The following is a 21,687-nucleotide window of genomic DNA, read 5'->3' as shown; positions in this document are numbered from 1 at the left end:
ATGTTCCAAAATAGCTTCATAGCCAGTCACCCTTGCAGGTGTTGAATACCTGTGGCCCCTTTTCTCCTTCTGCTTTGTTTCCTGCTTTTTACTGATTGTGTGCTCAGCTCCTTCATTTTATCATCTCTAGCAAACACCATCCTGCAAAACAAACTTGTTTAAAATTCCTATTCTTAGTGCTTCATTCCATTTACAGAAGAAAAAAGAAGTATACAACCCTGAATGTTTTTAATAGCTTCCAGCAAAATATTTTTCTTTTTCTAAAAGCTGAACCCAGACTCCACTCTTAGCTTTTATCTCACAGTTCCTGATAAGTCTATCTAAAGTTTTCGTCTGACAGCATGGATTACACTGTGCTACTTCCTTTCATGTGAGCTGTTGCCAAATGCTTTGTTCACCAGAATTTTGCCTTCTGTTGCATACAGTGCAGATTTGTCTTTTTTCCCCATCTATTGTTTGGCAGATTGTTGACTTTGTTGTTGTTGTTGTAACGGGCATCTTAATGGCCAAGCTGCTGTAGGAAAACATTTCAGAGAAATTGAATTAATTGGTAGAGAAACTATGCCACCTAGAAAATGGCATGGTCTGTTGCCTCGGAGAACATTACTTGCTTTTTGATGCTTGTTTAGATGGAGTATTTACTTGGAATATGTTCAGACTCCTTCTTAAAACACAAAGAAATTGTTGCATCTTTACATCTATGAGACAAACTACATTTCAAACAGCTGAAAGAGAGTAATCACTTAAGGTAAGCTTCAAAATTATAATCACATGCAATGTTTTGAAAGAAATTGATGTCTTTCTAACTTAAGATCATTGAATTTCTTCATATATATTAAGAATATTAAACTCATGGACTGTTGATCACTAACGCATCAGTAAAAATAACATATAGCTTCTTTTTTTTTTTTACTTGGATAAATCAGCACTTGGATACAGGCAACTTCTTCCAGGGCATAAAATCACAATCAGATCTGTACTGGGTTAGTACAAAGTTTATCACTGAATTCAAACTGTAGAAGATCAAATTCAATATGGAGAATCAAATCTATCCTCAGATAAATGAGAACTAAATAAGAGATTTCAGGACTGAAGTGTGAAAATTCATAGAAATTAAAGTCATCTTACAAAGCTGAACCAAGAAAACATGCATTGAGAGATTTCTAGCTTAATCTTCACTGGATGTCACCTGGCTTACTGGAACAAATCCCTGCCCTTAAAGCAAAGTACTTCCCTCCAAAGTCCACTGAATTCAATGTGTGACTTAATTCTGGGTAGGAATGGGCCCCTCTAAGAAATCTCTAATACTAGATCACAGTTCATATCTTTCACTCATGAACCATCTGTATTCCTTAAGTGATGCTGGGAGTAGTTTTGTAGTTTGCAAGTGTTCATGGTCAGTAAGTAGAAAAGTAAGGCTGAAATACAAGAGTATTTTGTAATATTCCTCGACTTTTAACCATAGATGAGGATGTGGATCCTCAAATAATTATTTCAGGATTAAAAAAGTCACTTGAAGACCTAAGAATGGCTTAGGATTCAGTATTACTGGGCTCTATCTATGGAGAAACCACCTTGAAATGGTGACATCTCCTGCGTAGTTGCAAATCAGTAATTAAAACACTTGAATCTCCTAGCAGGGAGTTGTGTAGAAAACAAACCAACCTTCCACTGAGGAGTGATGATTCTGCTGTCATATGAAAAACTGCTCAACAATATGATTACAGAGATTGCTATCTGGTTGTAAGATACAACACTGTTTTCAATGACACAGTGGAACTATTTTCATAGGCTACCACTGGGGAAAAAGGTTCCCATTACTGTTGTTGAAAGTTTTAATCCTTTGTCAGGACAGCAGTGTGATGCAGATCCACGACTAAATAATCTTCTGTACTAGAAAATAATTAAGGATATGTTTTTAAAAAAGGGAAGCAAACAGCATTAGTAATACTTAAGCAATAATTAATAGTGAGTTGATGAAGCAGGAGCTAGATGCTTTCATGTTAAATTTTTTGCATAGGAATACAACAGGTAATCTAAAATGTATTTTGCATTTTAGGCATATCAATGCTGAGTTAAACTATACATAGTTAATAAACATGGATTATATTAAAAAGTCCAAATTAGACTTGTAATCAATTATTTCATTTGGAATATGTACTTTGAATGGTTATGTATGCAGTAATATCTGTATACTTCATAGCCAAGAGTAACATTTTCCTGTTTGATCATAGTTCCATCTGAGAAACATTAATATTCAAGAGTTGATGACTTCTATTACATCTGTAATATTGCTTTTTACAGTCAGGAACTAAAAAGTTCAAGAAGAAGTCAAGTAGATCCAGCATAGATTTGTACAACCAACATAGATTTGTACTGGAAGTATGCGTAATGACTTCCTACCCCTTACAGTATTTTTGCACAGGAGCTTCTTTGTTGGTGCATGACTCTGGTTCACTTCAAAGTTTCTAACAAGGCTGGAAATAAGTCAGCAAAATCAATACATTACATTTGTATAGTAACTCTTCTCTCTCTCTTATTTCAGGAAAGCAAGTTATACCAGTAAGCAGGAGGTTTTGCTGGCAGGCTAAGGACTGCTGAGCACAGCCATGTTGGTCAGCAATCACATCCCCACCACCTCAGCCAAGACAGATGTAGCAATTATTTGTTAAAACATTTCTTCTTTGACGGAAGTAAAGACTGAGTGGTTTTTCTGAAGGGGGCAGCACTCGCTGTCACCTATTGAGATGACACCGACAGAGAATGTACAGCCTGCTTTTTCATTGTTCAGAGCAGCTTTTGTGCAAGTTCCTGACATCAGACAAAACATTTTTACTCCCTTAGTCTCAGGAAACAATCTCTGAAATCATGTCACTGCATGGTAACTTACATGATCTTGTATGATAAGAAGCTACCCGCACTTAATATATTTTTCCAGATAAATCACCTGAACTAGCATTTCTTTTCAATGTTTTTATTAGCAGCATTTACCTGTCACAGTGACAGACTTGAAACAATTTCTGTCTTCTTACTAAGCTCTTTGCTACCAAATCCAGTGTCAACAGCAGTTTGGGCTATCTGAGAGTGATTGAAGGAAGAAAAGCTTTCTTACCTAACCGAACTGCTGCCAGCATCGAGGTCTTGCGCTGTCACTGCACCTATGATTGTTCCCACGGGAGTGTCCTCATACACCTCCATTGTATACAAAGGCTTGCTGAAAACTGGAGGCTCATCCATGTCCAACACGTTTATCTTCACAGTGGCAGTGTCTTTGAATGGACCCACTGAGTGAAATCGATGGTCAAGATGGAGATTGGAAGCCTCTACTTTAAAGGTATATGCTTTTTTTGTTTCAAAGTCTAATGGCTGTGGAAAGAACAAAAGCAAAATATCAGCCCTGACTAAAAATTAAATGTTGCAAAATCACTTTGGTAGGATTAATCTGATACAAGTTAAGATGTCTTCAGTTGTACTGAAATGATCCTGTACTGATCATTTAAATTTGTTTCGTCATCACTGAAGAGAATTGGACAGTATACCTCATGCTAAGGTGGTTTCTGAAATAGACTAGATTGATCATGACTGCTTTTTCGCATTAAAAAAAAAAAAAAAACAGAATGGCAGACATGGATGTAAACAGTTACTATAAATATCTGAAATTAACTTTCTGAAGTTTACACTTTGCAAATGAGCTATGTGCATGCTAGTTAGACATGAGCATTCAGAACTCACATGCACAGGCAGTCAGCCATCCCCAGCTGATCTAGTTCATTAACAGAAGATTTGAACTTCTTTCAGAAGGAAAAGAGAAACATGACAACAATAGAAATGATTTCAAGTGAAAACCCTAGTATATACTAATGGGTCAAACCAACTTTCACATACAGCTTGCAGTGTGAATTTAAACCTGATGTTTTTCCTATAAAAACAGTTAACTTAACAGTGAACTGCTATTCAAGAGGTATATTTAAGCAGCATATATGTGGAAAATGTAGATTTTAGTCTGCATTAGGATCCAAGGTATAACTGCTAACACCTTGAAAGTATCATAGCAGCTTTTGCATCTATGTGAGTTTCTGATGGAAATGCATTCTTCAGTCAGGCCATTTTCATGAGGGTTTGTGTCAATGTACATCAATTTAGTACCTTTGGCTTTAGAAATCATCCTGAAACCTTAATGCAGTGATATTTAGTTGAAAAGACAGAAAAAAAAAAAAAAAAAAAAAAAAAAAAAAAAAAAAAAAAGCTTTATTTTCAGTTAAAGGGTTTTGCTGCGTTGGCTTGCATGCTGTTTTTAATGTTACTAAGGTAGATTTTCCTGACGTCTGGGTAACACTGGCACCTAGTGGCTTCTGCCTGTAATTGTCGAGAGAGAAATTTTCCAAATGTGAACTAATACCTAGAAAAGAGGGCAGGATCGCAAGCGTAGGAGCTGTAACGTGTTTTTATCCTTTTTTTTTTTTTTTTTTTTTTTTTTTTTTCCTCCTAGACATCATTACCACAGTGTTTCCAGCTCTTTGTCATAGCTGGGGTAGATTTAAATTACACTATTTTCTGTTCTTAACACAACAAGACATAACTGACCAGATGTCTGGTTGGTGTAAACTGGGGCAGCTCCACTAAAATCAGTGGAGTTACTTTGATTTACACTTGCTTTGAAACTAGCATAATGCTTTACAATTCTTATGAAAAACATTATAATTTTAATAGAATGCATGGTCAGAGTTGGGGATTTATAATTAGCCATTCTAGAACATATGTCCTAGAAATAATCTAGCTTAAAAGCCAAATGCTGCTGACCAATCCACTATCACATGGACCAATCCTTTTACAGATAAAAATCCCAGTAAAAGCCAGTATGAGTTGCAGCATCATGACTACAAGGAGAAGAAACTAAGTCTAAGAAGCTGAAGCCAAAAAAAAAAAAAAAAAAAAAAAAAGCAAACAAAAAAAAACCACTTAAGGTCTTGTTCTCAAGTGATGAATCCCTCAACTATTGTCTTTGCTACAAAAGGACATGCTGATTCACTGTTCAAATTGTTGTCATACTCTTCTTTCAATTTCTGTAGTACTTATGTTCACTGTTGTGCATTACCGAAAAATCTCCCCAAAGGAGTAAACAAAACAAATCCTTCTCCAGTTGATTATAACATCTATTAAAAATATTTTAGGAGAAGAAAACCTGGAGTTCACAGAACCAGTCTGGAGTGGAAAGCAAGTAATTATGAGGGATTAAGCTAGAGATGAAGATTAAAACAGAGTAAACGAGGAATCTAACCTCCCAGTTAAATCCTAATTCTAATTGATGCCTTGCATGCATTGTCCATACCCATTCAAGCTGCACAAAAGCAGACTCCTCTTATGCACAAGTATATTTGAAGACAGGTGTGCTAGTAGCAAGAACTGATTTACATGTGGTCCTTGAAGGCAGACGTAAAGGCAAAAGTACCAGATCCTGGTTCATGGCAGTGCCCAGTACACAATTTTCACAATGTAAGGAACTGAGCACTTGTCTTGGGGTGGACAGAAAGGAATAAGATTTCAGGCAGCTCTTGACATATTTTACAGCACAACTACCTAGAAACCAGATACAGCTTTTGCTTTACTTATACCTCCCAAGTACTATGGAGCAATGCTTTGGTACATTTTTGAAAAGACAGTTTTCCAAGAAAGAAACGTGTTTTCCCTCTGTAATCTCGGAGCAACCACTTCTCTCCTTCTGTCCTTCTATGGACAGATAAATACAGCTGGAGGTTAAACATAATTCAAAGCACAGATGGCACTCAAAATAAGAAGAGACAGGCTGAAAGAGCTGAGCCATCACCACAGGAAGGAATCAGTGACAGACTCCCACAAAAGAGCAGAATATAGTCTTTTAATATACAGGAGATTGACCTGCAGCTGAAATGCCTGTGGAAAGGTGGGAAGACTGCAAACAATAAATTTAGGATTTAATTTCAAAATGATAAAGATTTTGTGCAACATAAGTCATGCAGTAAATGAGTATGGTTTAAGATGACTGTGTTTGTGGGAAGGCCATCTCCTATCAGTTCTGTTCCCAGTTTTGCATAGTTGATCCATAAATATAGATACTGACAGTCTCAAGTTTTGGCATTTGTCTGATATGCTTATGCCATTGAAAATAGAAAAATTGAAAGCCCGACTAGCTCTCAGGAAAACAAAAAAGGGTTTTTATTTTGAAGATGTTAGAATAGCATTTACGTGTATGCCTTATCTAGTAGATATCACTAAGATCTATGAAGGAAATGAGTGATTGAAACAAAATTTTAGCAGATAGTACCCAATTCTATGTTTATTTACAACCTGGAATGCTGTTAAGGATGCAAGCCCAGCAGAATGTTAGAGGAGAATGATTCATTCTTAAAAAAAAAATCTTGAAGGTTACTGAAACCTCATTCAATCAATCTGATTTCAATGGAGTGATTTCATAGAGTTAATAAATAAATAAATAAATTCTTTTTTTCCATAACACATAATTAAAGAAAAAAAGCTATGTTTTATTAAGGCTTTCACTTTAGAAAAATTTTTATTTTTCCCATAGTAAAAAGCAGTATGGATAAAATTAAGGAAACTTTTGATTATCTGTGAACTATTCAGCAACTATGGCAGTACCTCTATTTGATATCCTAAGAGCCAGTGTCAGAATAGATGTATGTGTCCCCATCTACTCATTCTTGTCTTTTCTGTGTCATGGCTTTAAGCTGCTCTGTGCAGTTGCATAGTAAAATGCTATCAGCATATACACAGCTGTGTGAAGAAAAGGCGTTCCACAAATCCCAAAATTAAATAACACATAAAGACAAATCACATTATCTTGCAGCTCAGGAAGTAGCATGAATGGGTTTATTTAGTATGATTAGGAAAGCACAGAAAAAAAAACTCTAGTTTAGAAATAAATTTCTTTAAAAACATTAGTGTTGTTCATTCTAAAGATAAAGGCTAAGAAAGGCTGATACATATTTCTCATTTTATTTGTACTTTTAATGCATTTTGCATCTTGTGTCTATATACATGTAGATGTAATTAAAGAACTGAAATAGAAAAAAAGGGACAAAAGACATAGTAAGTCCTGATGAGCAGCACGACTAGGACATGAAAAGGACTACCCTGTCAGTTTAGTTTTCACAAAGAGGCAGGGCTGAAAACTCCAGAAATTTCTGGTTTTTGTTCACACCTAAGAGAGGCAATAATATTGTTGGTTATACATTCATTCATGATCTACAACTACAACAATGGAAAAGCCATGTTTGGGGATGATATTGTAAGACCTATGGTAAGACCCCAAGACCTATGGTTAGTTACAGGCAGCATTCCTGTAGCTGCCTTTCATTGTACGAGGAAAAAACAAACCCAATTGCTGTATCTGAAGATCTCCTTTCCATACTGTTTTTGTTACTTTTTTCCATGGCTACTGTAATCTTTACAATTGCATCTGTAGTGTACCATGACTTTCTGCCGGTACTTTCTCTTCAAAAATGTGAAACCATACACTGTACTCCTCACTCACAAGAAGCTGTGATGTATGTTGACAAGCAGACAGAGTCTATACACACAACTGTAGGGGGTATTTTCTGCTTTTCCAGAATTAAACAGTGGGTGAGCACAGCAAGCAACAGTAGCAGTACTGTTCAGGCTGAGGAATGTCATCAGCCTGCTCTATGCTCAGCACTGCACTCACTGTAGGGGTGCAGTCAGCCTGCCCTCACATGACATCCCAGCACTACACAAACCACCTCTCCCATGGGAGAGACAGCTTACTCAGGAAACACCTGATTGCTTGTTCCAGTGAAAGGCTTGTTAACAGTGAAAGAGGCTTCTGAGGTTAAGAGGAAGTATAACGTCCAAATACCTCTGTGCCACTACTGCATCTTTTCATCATCCTCCCCAGTTTGTTATTTTCTCATAACTCAAGCACTCTGTGCAGTTATCATGCCCTCCCCGACATGATGTGATTCGGGGGTACAGCTTTGTCACTTGGCCAGTTAGCAGTGACACACAGCTTGCAGAACTGGGCCCAGATGTGCCCTCGTCTTTCACTGACATACCAGCGTACCACCCACTACAGAGCAGCATGGCAGGACTGAACATGGAAGGAGACCAGAAACACCTCTCTCCTGGGTTTTCAGGACATTCTGCACAGGTTAGAAAAGTAGTGTCTGAGTCAGGCTTGGTGCTTGAACCCTACTCAAATTTCTGGACTATACTGAGGCTTCTGTGCATTTATCCTTGGTTTAATAAACCTAGTGCCAACTGTCCAGTGAAGTTTGGATCCTTCTGTTTTCTTTTCTTTCTCCTGCTGCATGTGGTCATTAAAGATCTCAGTTTAGATAGAACCAGGAGCTTGTCTAGGTCTGGCTTTTTCTCCTATACCTGGGAGCACTGCCCTATGCCCACTACATATTGCTCGAGAGAAATAAGTCCCTTCTGGCTCCCCACTTCTTTCAACTTACGCTCTCTGTCTTTTTTGGAGTTACCAGATAGGATGACAGATATTACATAAAAAATCCAAAAACATGGTAGTGAACAGGGCTGGACAAGGGAAGAGATTGGTCATTCTATCCCTAGTATGTTGGATTCTTGTAACCTAAAGCCAGACAATTCCTTCTCCTTCTATTCAAAATATGATTTTACTTTTTTTTTTTTTTTAAAAAAAAAAAAAAAAGAACGAGGGGAAGTGATTACAGTACTATCCACACAGTGGTGCTAAATGGCATTTTTATTATTTCTTTAGCAGAAGATAATAAAATGTATTCAAATTTTAAAATATGTAAATAGTGCAAGAGCAGCAGTAATCAAGCTTATATTGGATCATAGCATGCAAATAAATCAGCAAACCAGATGAATGATTTAAGATATGTACCTTGCCCAGCTGTAGCTGGTCATGCCTGTTCAGTGTGTGAGACACAGTAAATAGGCTCTTGTCACCACCAATTCACATAATGTACTAAAAAGAACAATTAGGCTTTTGCAATTTTTGTCAGCAAATGTTCCTTCCACCAATACAAACATAGTCCTGGAAGGTTACTGCTTTCTTGATTTTGATATAGAAATGGCTCCATGGGATTTTTTGCATAACAATGGAATAAAAAAGCATCTACGCAATGGCTGACAGTCTCTGGATGCAAAAAAAAAAAATCAGGAAAAATATAAGCAAAATTTATAAATGACAAAGATGTACTTGAAAAGGCTCAGTGATGGATTACTGCAGTACATGCAGTGTTGGAGTATGCTGTGGTACAGAAACAAGTGCTAATTTGCTTTTAAAGCATGTGACACTTTTTATTAATGATTTTTACAAAATATTACTTATAATTCACAGTGTTGATCCATTTCATTCACTGACTCTGATTTAAAGAATTACTTAAGTACATACCTAATGTAAGTACTTGTGTCATCCCAGAAGGTCAAATCAGTGTTTTGAACAGCTTGTAATGTGAAATTGCTTCTTTGCAGGCAGATAAATAATGCTGCTGCAGGCTTGTACAGTACCAGTAGTATGAATTTCAGTACTTGTCTACTGAAATATGAATGTCCAGCACTTCTGAAAATCTGGAAACCGCAAGCCATGAAAATATGTCTGTATTACTACAACTGTAGAAAAGATGAAAAGACATCTGAGTTTAAGAATCTGGACTGCTTTTGTTTAACTCAGGATTCAGCACAGAACTCAGATGGATTTTGGCTGATTCGAAAATGTCTTAAAACACTGAACCATTTATGGATTAGTGAAAGGGACTTTCTGCTTGAGAGAAAAAAGAAAAAGAAAAAAAAAAAAGGTGAAGGGTAAGATCTAGGATCTACATACAGGCACTCTTTGCTGAAGAATCCACGTGTTAAGTTTATCTTCTTTTCATGCTCCTGCACAGAACAAAGATGGTGCTCCCTGACCTCCACAGCCTGTCACAGTTCCCAGGCTTGTTGTGATGAAGATTAGGAGGGTATTAGGATCATTATTTTTTTATATTTTTTCCTCTTTCTTGATCACTGAGTATACCCTAATGTAGAGTAATACTGTAACATGTCCATCCAGCAACATCAACCAACTTACTGATTGCAAGATCCTCCTGCTATTGCAAGCGCACTCTAAAGTTTCAGATATTCCCTATATTATTACTGGAAAGACTAAACAAACCAGCAAAATACAATGAACAACTCTAACATATCTGTATATAGCATTCATTGTGTTATTTATTGCTTTTGCTTGATTTGCAATTACGTATCATAAAATTCCTATAAAGTGCCATTGGTTAAAATGCGATTGTCCTTATTTTGGGTCTCTCTTGATGAGTACTTTAATCATCACGTTCCAAATAATGTTTATTCTCTCTGTCTTTGAAATCAATACAATCAATAATCTTTCCATTTATTTATTTATTTAGTTAGTTGTTTGTTTGTTTGTTTGTTTGTTTCTTTTCCCTTCTAGTACATTAGAGCATTATCAACAGCGAAGCTGGGGTCTGCTCCCTTAGATGAACATCTGAAAATCATACATTTAGTCATTTTGGGATGACTAAAATGAAACTGGAAGTGGGACTAATGGTTTTGCAACCATCTGGGAGTCTTCTAATCCAATTAATAATTCTGATCACCAAAATATTGAACAGCAGTTTTATTATTAAAATAATAAGCATAAAATTTAAAAAGAAAAAATCAAACCAAAATGCTTGCAAATAGAAAATGAAATATATGATCCCAAATGTAAAACATCACTTCTTCATTTAATGTTCTGAATCACAGCATTCCCCTCACAGTTTTAGAGCAAAAACATCCTTAAAATAAGTCTTTCCTGTCTTCTCTCTTGAGCCATGAGTACACACAACCCATCTTTGCCACATACCTTTTTAAGTTTGATGACTCCTTCCTGGGTGTTCTCATCTGTTGTGATGTCAAACAAGTTACCTCCATCCCCTGGAACTATGTTGTACTCAATTTCTGCATTTTTCCCAAAGTCAGGGTCCACAGCTCTGATTCTTCCAATAGCAGAACCAACATGAGAGGACTCGGGCACTTTCAAATGGAAGATACCTTCAAGAAAGTAGTACAAGTCATTCTCAAGATTCCTTTATAAACAATGTTGTAAGTCTGATAAAAAACATAGAACCTGTACAAAACAAACAGACATAAAACATCCAATTGAAATGATGAGATAAAACAACAACAACAACAAAAACAACAAACAAACAGAAGTTTAGAAGATACAAAGGATTAGATAGATCAGTGTGTTACCCACCAAATATGCTAATTTCCCCTAATTGCTAGATCTGGAATAATGTGGCTGCAGGGGTCTTAGCATCTCTCTGTCTTTCTGTCTGTCCGTTTGTAATTTACACATATGATTGACTCAACTGAACTTAATTCTACTTGCAGACGGCACATATTTACGATGAGCATTTACTTCCTTCTATGTTCAATACCATTTTTAGTATCTGAATTATTATATTATTTGAGAACATATATCTATGCATATCAAAGTACTTGAAAAGAAAAATACAATGGAAAAAGTGTTTCTACCCATTACCATAATACTCAGTATTATAATGACGCGCACAACTCCTTGTGAGGGGGAAGACATAAAAAGGTTTGTTCACCCATTGGCCACCAGAGAGCGCTCTTACTAAAATTACAGAGGCAAACATAATTCTCCGGCTCTGTACATTTTTATTTTCCGTTTATTTAACACTAAAAGTAGAAAAAGGTTCTTCTTCATTCTGAAAAGCACACACTTTTTTTTTTTTTTTTTTTGGAATCGTTAACATGTAAGGACAAAATGTTTTCATTCATTGAAAGAGCAATTTTGTAAAAGTGCTGGTCATAGTGATAAAAATAGCAAGAAGCAAAGGCTGCAAGCAGTTTGAGCCAGTCCTGACTTCAGTTCCATCAGGAGCCGCCCTCAGTATATGACATCATGCACTTGCATATGACTGTGCAGGGCTGAGGCCTACCTTCCTTGCCCTGTCGGCTGCGTGTTTCATCATCACTGCTATACTGCTGCAGTTCCATCAGAGCAGCCCTGTCAGATTAGCTGAGCACTGACAAGGGCTTTCTCTGTTCTCTGCACGTGAGAAGGCAGGAGGATATTTACATCTTTTTCTCAGGAGTACAGGAGGACAAGCTTCTGTGAATAGTGGGGTCACACTGAGGGGACATCTCAGAGATTTCCCTCTGGCAGTTGTTCACATGTCCCACAACAAGGCTCTGAGAAGCTGTATATCTGCTGACAGGAGGACAGATGACTTTCACATCCCGCAGCTGAATTAAACAGCAGACGCTGCTCCCTGTCATTTCCTACTTACAATGCACGCTGTGCCAGGTTTTTCAGCTTCTTGGTATTTTCAGGTGAAGGAAAATCTGACATTCACACTGCTGGACTAAGAGCAAACCTTCTCTTCTGTGAGCTAATGGTTTGAACCAGAGTACCTGTCTAATTGACTCTTGGATTGCCCTGAAAAAATGATTTTTGTCTGCTTCCTTTCCCTATAGCTCAGTTTACAAAGTGTATCTGAAGGCAAAACTGGCTTTATTTTGTTTGAGAAAACCCCTGTAAGCAAAGTCTGCTTCTGTTAGCTCTGCATTTGGACATCATCATGTGTGGCTTTGTAGCATTCATTGACTGAGCTACTAAAGCTTGTGTAATTATAATTTCACCGTTTTATTCTAAGGTAATGCAATACAGGGACATTTACACAGTCTTCTCCTTGTTTTAACTGCTGGAAATGAGCACCTTGATGTACAATGTTATCAAGACTGAGTAGCTATTCCTTAGTTGTATTTTAATGACTCTAACAAAATTTTAATGTGGTATGCAGGAGACAATCACAAATCCTACTGCGATATAATGTCATTTGCAAATACGCTTATTATTGTGTGTATGCTGTGCAGATTTCTTCAAAGAGGTGGAAGAAAATGCAACCAGGAGGGATTCACCTACACCTGAATCCGTCTGTTACACTTTCACTGTGTAATTCCAGAAATGATGCCCATGTCTTTTACAGACACTTATGGTCATCACAGAAGTCAATGCTGCAGTGTTTGCTCTTTACTGCCAAATTTTGGTGAACATAAAATGTAAGATCATTAGATTTTTCCTTCTTTGTCTTTTTGATATATTCCTAGTGAACCGAAGAGCACTCAGGTTCATTAAAACAAACATTTCTCTGTAAAATACTGTACCTGACTGTAAAGCGTATGGGACTTAGATGAAGTCAAAGAAACACTACATCACTCATTTCAGATTGTTTAGGCCTTTATCGGTTATTTTCAATGACTTGGCATTTCATCACTTCCAGAAAGCAACAAAGATGGGGTCATTCAGATTAATTTGAAAATCTGAAGTAATTGTCAACTCTGCCAGAGTCAGATCTCTGAAGATGCAGGATGTAATTATGCTGCCAGCCTTCTCTTACAATTGCACCTTCATAAAGTATGGGAAATACTAATCGTGCTACTTCAACAACATACTTTTAGAACAAAATAAATGAGAACAAACAATGCATACTATTGCCAGCTCAAGGTGGAATTTCAACAGGATATAATGTATATCATGAAAACCCTTTTTATCTTCAGAAAACAGTCTTTGTAAAGAAAAGAGAACATTTGGAGTTTTTACACACGTTGGACATAAAACATACCAGAAAGACTTTTGCAGATCCTTAATCTATTTCCAGAAGGCAGTACTTTCTGCTGTGAACTTGCTATGATATTTAAACATTATGCAATTTTTATTGTCTATTTTCCCTATATTGACTACTACCTCCATTTGCTGTAGAGACACACTGAAACAAGCTTTCTGCTTCAGAATGTGATTACGATTCTATGATTCAATGAATGTCCTAAAAAAATTGTTCTCTAAAGTTTCTAGAAATTATGGGACAAGGATCTTGAACAAACTTACACAGCACTGATTATAGTGCTCAAACATTTCTATCAAATTTTGCAGATTCTCTCATGGATCTTCTATTCTAGTTGCATAAATCTCCTTTTATTGTATTTTTTTCATTTTGTTGCTGGATTTCTTAAAGGATCAGCAGCCCTGAGGAAAAGGACTTGGGAATACTGGTGAATAAAAAACCGGACATGAGTCAGCAGTGTATGCTTGCAGTCTGGAAGGCCAACTGTACCCTGGGCTGCATTAAATTTTCACCAGGGTGATTGTCCCCTCTTGTCTGCTGTTTGATGCCCCATCAGGTGTACTGCATCCAGGCCTGGGCCCTCCAACACAAGAAAGACACAAAGCTCTTGGAATGGGTCCAGAGGATGTCCATTAAGTTGATCAGTGGACTGGAGCACCTTTCCTATGAGGAAAGGCAGAGGGAATTGGACTAGGAGAATAGGAAGGGTCAGGAACCTCACTGAAGCCTTCCAAAACTTGAAGGGAGCTTATAAACAGGAGGGAGACAAGACAGAATGGTTTTAAACTAAAAGAGGGGAGTTTTAGATTAGATATTAGGAGGGAATTCTTTACTCAGAGGGTGGTGAGGCCCTGGCACAGACTGCCCAGAGAAGTTGTGGATGCCCCATTCCTGAAGGCACTCAAGACCAGGTTGGATGCAGCCCTAGGCAGCTTGAGCTGGAGGGTGGCAATCCTGCCCATGGCAGGGGGGTTGGAAGTGGTCTATAAGGACTCTTCTGACCCAAGTCATTCTGTGACTCTGTGATTCATTCTATGAGTGACAAGGGATGTATCAAAGGAGCAAGACCTTACTTCCCTCTGACTGCACCAAGAAGTTGAACTTTCAAAATTTCAGTGATGTGTGCATGTCTGAATATTTTTACATATAGGAAAACCAGTGAAAATGTATATTTCATGGTCAAGATCTTGCAGTCTGTCAAAAATGGAATTTTAAAGAAAGCAAATCATTAAGTAATAGTTTTAAGTTTAAAAATCATGTATCTGTTGACATGCTTAACTTATGAAATATGTCACAACTAAATTTCAGTCACATGTAGTAAAGAATCCAAAGCTAGAGAACTCCAGCCCAATGATTACACAGCTTAAGACAAGTATGTAGACCTTCCTATATCAACCCTGCCTAGTATCCCGTGTTACCCACACTGAAACTTGCTTGGAGTTTCAGTTTGAGCAGCATCAATGATGATAAAATGAAATGAGTGGTGACACTGTTGATGCTAACAGAGCCTCAAAAGCATTCAAGAAGCTCAAGTGGAGATGAGCTAACAGCTAATACATACTGCTGCCGAGTTTCTAAAACACAGACAGCTTAGTGGGAAGAAATCAGAGATAAGTGACAGGTAATCAGTCATATTGACTGAAATTCAGCACACATTTACAGTTCTTTTGACATGACTAGATTAGTTTTCATTCTTAAGACTCAAAAGCTGTTCTGGGTCTTGATTCTTACTTACAAAGGTGTTCTTCTGGAGTTTTCTTGTTTCCCTACAGCTGCAGGTTATTGGTACACCATCACTTAATAAAAAGGCTTTCAGTTCCAATGAGAATAAGAAATGGAATCCGTCATTACACCTCATCAGTAGAATAACTATTAGGAAGTGGCCCAGGTTAGTATCTAAGGATTTTGCATTCAAGCAAACAGCTGCAAATCTTATCTGAGCTTTTTTCTCATCTGTCACTTTACATATACTGTGTGCATATGAGATTATCCTCCACTGATTTTCCTTTGTCTATATTCAATTCTGTTCCTTAGAAATGCTGCATTGGAGTTAAGCTTGAAAACACAAATGTTATAGTCAACAATACTGAAGTAAAATCATTTGTCTTTGATCAAAATCTGTTTTCTTATGAAAAAAAAGTCAACTATATATATAATAATAATAAAAAATATTTTAAAAACCTAAGGAATAAAATTAAGCCAAATAAAAAGATTTCCTTTAAAAGTAAAACTAGTATGAATACTAGAGTTATGGTTAACTTAAGTTAATCAAACATTTCAGCTTTTATCCTGAGGTCACATGGGCACAAATTTCTGACTTTTCAGGAATAATCCAAAGCCAATGGCTCATATTTACTTGTCACTTTTATAACAGTGGAGTAGGCAAAACACAGAATACTGTGAATACAGACACTCAGTATATTTAACCTATCACATCAGCTACTGCTAATCAACCGATTACAGCATGTGATGTGCCTGCTCCTAACATGAGGAAGCTGTGACAGCATAGAGATGTACTAGTTCCTTTCCTTTTTGCGGCCCTGTGCCCTGTGGGGCCTGGGACCTTGAGCAGGGAAGAGAAAAAAAGATGGGTTTTGTCACCATGTGCTGTGATGCAGCTCACATCGCCTGGCATAGGCAGGCAGGGCTACATTTATGGCAAGACTTCTTCCATCTCCAGCACCAGTGCTCTGAATTAGGACTTACAGCCTCATTAGATACAGCATAATTATTTTAGAAAACACTCAGTTCTCTGCTGTGGATCCCCAAGTTTACACCTAGCATGAACTACATTTCCCTAGACTTTTAAAACTTGCTAAGGTCCTGGATGTTCTTCATCATAAAAGGAGCAGAAACAAAAGTCCCTTGGAGTCTGGTCCTGCCCAAGGAATGGATGATGCACATGACAGACTTTCCCAATCACTAGCACCTCCTGAGCAAGACCCAGCCAGGTGAGCTAACAGGTTAAGTTCCTGAGTTCCTCTTCCCTTGCTAGAAGAAAACAAAAATCTATCACATCTAGTATACTTCTGTGTTCTGAAAAAATTCAATTTAAACCTTTGCTGGTTTTTTTGTTTGTTTGTTTGTTTGTTTTCCCACTGAAATGGTCTAGTCAGAAAACTTTCTAAAAACAAACCTCCCCACTGCATGTCAGAAATTAATTCCGAACAGCTCAATATCCTCCTATTTGGAGCAAGCATTTGGGAAATGGGAAATGCCAGTTTATTTTTTCAGCTAAGGATATTCAGACCCACAGTTTCTATCTCTGTTTGGGGTGGATTCTCTTGATGTAAGAGAAAACAATGGCTATATGGTTATTTGTGCAAAGTCTGACTTTCTCAATGCATTTGTGTTGTAAAAGATGTGCTTGCTGGGGAAAAAGGATGGTTTTCAGGAGAAAACATATTTTCTTTTTCAGAATATCAAGCACCATGTAATTTACACTCATCAGGTCGGTCTATTGGTAATATTCTCGTGATCACACTGTCACCATGTAATAAATCAATACGCTCATTCTCTTCAAAAAATTTAAATTGCATGATACATGCAAAAAGTTAACATGATAAAAAGTATATTGCTGAGGATGGTATACAGAGTGCGTAATGCTCTGCTTAACATCTCTTCTTTAATATCTTGTGGGAGCTTTTTGGGTTTTTTATTACTTAGGCACAAAATGTAATAGCACAGTAACATAATTTTACTACTATTCATTCACTCTTAAGAATGCAGTCCAAGCATTTACTTTAAAACTTAAGGCAAGTGCTCTAAATCATCCATACTGGAATAACTGTTTTTCTCTAAACTGACTAAGGAAATGAGGTAACTATCTTTCATACTCTGAGTTGTGGCTAAGTTGCATAATTAAATCCACCTAAACAAAATATGTTCCACATCTGTATCACTCAGAAGATTTCTTTGCACATACTCATCAGCTGTATCTTCTGTAAATAGTTTTCCTTAAAATATACATTACTTTTCTTCACCAAGTTGGCACAGACTGAAGAAGAAAATGATTATTTTTTAAATTTATAAAAGAGAAATCTTCAAGTACAAGTGCAAAATAGATCATTGCTCTTTGTTTTCAGTTTTGGTTTACTGTATGTGCTTTCCTTGAAATATTTTTTATTTAATGGGTGATACAGATCAAAAAGTAATGATACAATGAGATGGCAATTAGCATCACACTCATAGCCTCTTGTACTTTAGAACCACAGAAACATGGAATAGTTTGTGTTGGAAGAGACCTTAAAGACTTTTAGTTGCAATTCCCCTGCTTTGGGCAGAGTCACCTTCCCCTAGAGCAGGTTACTCAAAGCCCTGTCCAGCCTGTCATTGAACACCTCCAGGGATAGAGCATGCACAGCTTCTCAGCAACCTGTTTTAGTGCCTCATCACCCTCTGAGTAAATAATTTCTTCCTAATTTCTAATCTTAATCTACTCTCTTTTAGTTTAATCTTTATCCCTTGTCCCGTCACTACACTCCCTGAGAAAGAGTCCCTCCCTGCATTTTCTAAGAGGCCTCCTTTAGCTACTGGATTTCACCCAAGCCTTCTGCTTTCTAGGCTGGAAAATGCCAACTCAGCTTGTCTTCAAAGGAGAGTTGCTCCAGCTCTCTGATCATCTTCATAGTCCTCTTCTGGATTCACTCTCATATGTCCATGTATTTCTTGCAGCCAATATGATCAACTTAGTGAAAGAGATGCTTACATCTTCCAGCTTAACTATAGAAGATTTGACGTCTGTATAAATACTGTTTAATTTGAAAGGCAATCTGTGAATGGTCAGATGCTTACTAATAGATAACACTCTTGAGGGTGTTGGCAATCAAGTTTATAACATCAACAAATTGACTGTGGAAGCTACTGAGAAAAAATAATGATCATACATTTAGATGAAAACTTGAAAGGGTTTCTACAGACTATGTCTGTTAGTTTTTATTTTTATTTTTATAGTTTTATTTAAGCAAAAACTCAAATAACTGTATTATGGTCTCAGACAGCCATCAGCTTCCATTTTGACAAGGAAAAGAGTTTCAAAGCAGCCTGGCATCTAGAGGTCTTGTTGCTGTCAGTAGGAATCTATGAACTCTTGCGAGCACTTTTTAGGCATCTCATTCCATGCTTTTAAAAGGAGTACACACTCCTGAAAATCTGACTACAACTGTGTTTATTAGGTATTTCTGAAAATCATTAGCCTAATCTATTATAATTAGATAATTACATATGGTCTGTTTCACTTCATGTTGCACTTTTGTCTCAGGAAAAAAGTTCATCATAGTCAGAAACAGAAAGGCAGTGTTGATTTCTTACTTCTGCAAAAGGCCTCCTGGAAAAAGAGATGCTGCTAAAAACAATAGTGATGGAGCAAGGGGCACTGTTGTCTGTGCGCCATTTTGCAAACAATTTTTCAGGCATTGAAAAGCGATCCCATGCTGTTGCATCTGTAGACCTGGTTACTCTTCAGTGTGGGAGTGCAGACAAAGGTGTGCACTATTTTTGAGCAGTCTTAAGGTTACCATGGGTAATTTCATTCCTTCTATCTAAGTGCTTTCAGTGTCTTGAATGTGTAATTCCTTCACTACTCCCCAAAGAAAACATATTGGGGTGAAATTAATGTCATAATTCTTGACAAAGTTGGTTGAATTTCTATTAACTGTATTTGTTTATACTTTCTACACAGCAGGCAGCAGATGTAAAATACAATTATTGATGATAATAATCTATTATGATGATAATGATGTTTAAGAATAATTGACCCATAAATCTTGCAGTTAATGATCAATTGCCACTTAAACATGATGAGAGGAAGAAAATAAATTGGATAAATGCAGATTACCAGGAAAATTGTATGAATGATATATAATATTTAACTGCTATCCATTGTAACCTTTGTATTTCCGGGACTATTGCTTGCTATGCCATCAGAGCATTACATTTTACATGCTCACAAATCACATATATATTTTAAATGGCTATGGAATAGTACCAAGAAATAGCTATATTTGTTTGAGTGTTCTGTTTTGTAGCTAGGGGTTCAATAGTTCTCATTTACAGCTTTAAAGAAGTTTTATTTCTTTCAGAGAGTACTCCAAGTAGTCCTCTAAGAATAGCCTTTGCAAGTTATGCATTTTTCATAATGTTAAAAGAAAACAAGAACAAGAACAGTATAAGTGTAGCTGATATAAAGTTTACTAAACATTTAATGTTTTGAGAGTCTATGGTAACAGAATATTTAATTCTCAGTTTTTTTAATATTATGCTTCAGGGTTTCTTTGTTTGTCATCACTCTGCCTCAATCAAATGATTCACTCTTGAAGATGCTTTATGATCAAAAATATGCAACAGTGACAGCTACCAAAACAAAAAAAACTTGTTAGGGAGTTTTTATAAAGAGTGCATCCACTTTCTGGGGCAAATCTGCTCTTAGTTAGAGTACTTGAAGTATTCTAATGTGTAAAGGAATAAGAAAAAGAAATAAAAGAAAGCTGGAAAAAAATATAGATTGGAATTGGTATAGATGTTGAAGTTTGTGTTAACTCACTCTTCATGTCGCACACACAAAAATAGATGCCAACAAAGCATTAGGTGCTATGTCAAAAGGGAAGCTGCATCTACTGGATTGCTAAGCACAGGTTCAAAAAAAGCTACAGCTGCACAAAGAAATTTCATGAATCCATCTATATTCAGCAGCCCAGAAGCCAGCCAGTATAGAATGGCCTACTTCCATGTTATTAAATTCTCTTATCCACATCAAAATAGGTCAGCTTCATGGAAAGGGACTACAGAGAAAAATTCCTTAACTGTGCTAATGACCCCAAAACTCCCATATATGTCTGAGAAATTTTTACATGATGTTGAACAAAACTCCAGGGACTATCCTAATGATATGTGTGTATGATTTAAATGTTCCCTAGCACTCTCCATCCTTCTTCAAATCTTCGGAGTGAAATAAAATGAGACTGTGTACCTTATTTTCTTAGGCTATGTATAAAAAGGCCTATAAGAGCACCGATAATGTGGTAGAGTGGGGGAAAAAAGCCTATTGATTAGTTGGCAAGCACACAGCAAACACAGGTGGGTCGAATAGAAACAGAAGGAAAGAGTCACTGTGCTAATGGTGAAGTGGAAAGACCAAGTGTAATAAAAATATAAAGAGCTTATCTGGTACAGTGACAACTGATGATGTCAGTAAAGAAAAATGTAGAGGGACTCAAATATGGAAGTGGTAGCTTTGAGAATACGGGAATTCATCCTTTAACAAAGGATAAATTACATTAGCTACATTATTAGGGAGTTAAAAACAAAACTAAACAAAACTAAAGAAAACTAGCAAATACTTGGGAAGGAGAAGGAGATTACCATGCAGTAATTACTAGATAAAAATGTGATCAGGGGTTTATTTATGTCTCTTCTAGGATAAAGCAGACAAGAGTGTACGTTGAATATAAAGATAGGATGAGGAGGAAAGAGAAGGGCATAGGAGGGGAAGATGGATATCCAATTGTACAGAGGCATGAGATGTGGAAGGAACCCAGATCAAAGAGGAATTACCCTAAGTCCTCCTCTGATTCCTGTAGAAGCACTGGCAAACACTGATCTGCTAATCTTTATTCATTCAATCAACTACTGATTTGACTACTGATTTGCTGACGTTAAGGCTCTAGTCAAGTGATTCATTGATATTACAGTCCAAAATTATAACAATCTCTGCATGGCTGCTGGTTTTACAATCAGCTTACAATTGCATGAGACTGTTTCTGGGACTTTTCAATTTCTGTCTTCCATCACTCCTTGAAACAGCTGAGTACAAGATACAATCAACTCAGAAATGCAGTTTTAGTTTACTCAAAATTTACAGATAAATGGCAGACTTGTTCAGTATTTTCTGACAATACATTAGAATATTTTAGCTTGGTATACAAAACCAAGATGGTACGGCTCCCTTTAATGCATTATGGCATTGTGGTAAATATATATATATAAATAAATAACAGCAAGTTGAGTAGGATTCAGCAGGATTCAACCTTCCCTCCCATTC

At 36.8% G+C, this 21,687-nt stretch overlaps 1 protein-coding gene across 4 annotated transcripts in view; it reads right to left on the bottom strand.

Moving 5' to 3' along the window:
• CDH12 (cadherin 12) overlaps positions 1-21,687 on the bottom strand; it is a 528,906-nt gene that overhangs the window by 38,517 nt on the left and 468,702 nt on the right. For all 4 annotated transcript variants that reach the window (XM_025147686.3, XM_025147689.3, XM_025147687.3 and 1 more), the window contains 2 exons: positions 10,859-11,046; positions 3,113-3,366 (listed from right to left, as the gene is read on the bottom strand). In XM_025147686.3, coding sequence (XP_025003454.1) covers positions 3,113-3,366; positions 10,859-11,046 — 442 coding nt within the window. The remainder of the gene's footprint in view (positions 1-3,112; positions 3,367-10,858; positions 11,047-21,687) is intronic.

The sequence above is a fragment of the Gallus gallus genome, chromosome 2, assembly GCF_016699485.2.
Source record: "Gallus gallus isolate bGalGal1 chromosome 2, bGalGal1.mat.broiler.GRCg7b, whole genome shotgun sequence".
In the NCBI taxonomy this organism is placed as follows: domain Eukaryota; kingdom Metazoa; phylum Chordata; class Aves; order Galliformes; family Phasianidae; genus Gallus; species Gallus gallus.
The sequence above is the reverse complement of the archived record's forward strand: the minus strand, read 5'-3'. Positions and strand labels throughout refer to the sequence as shown.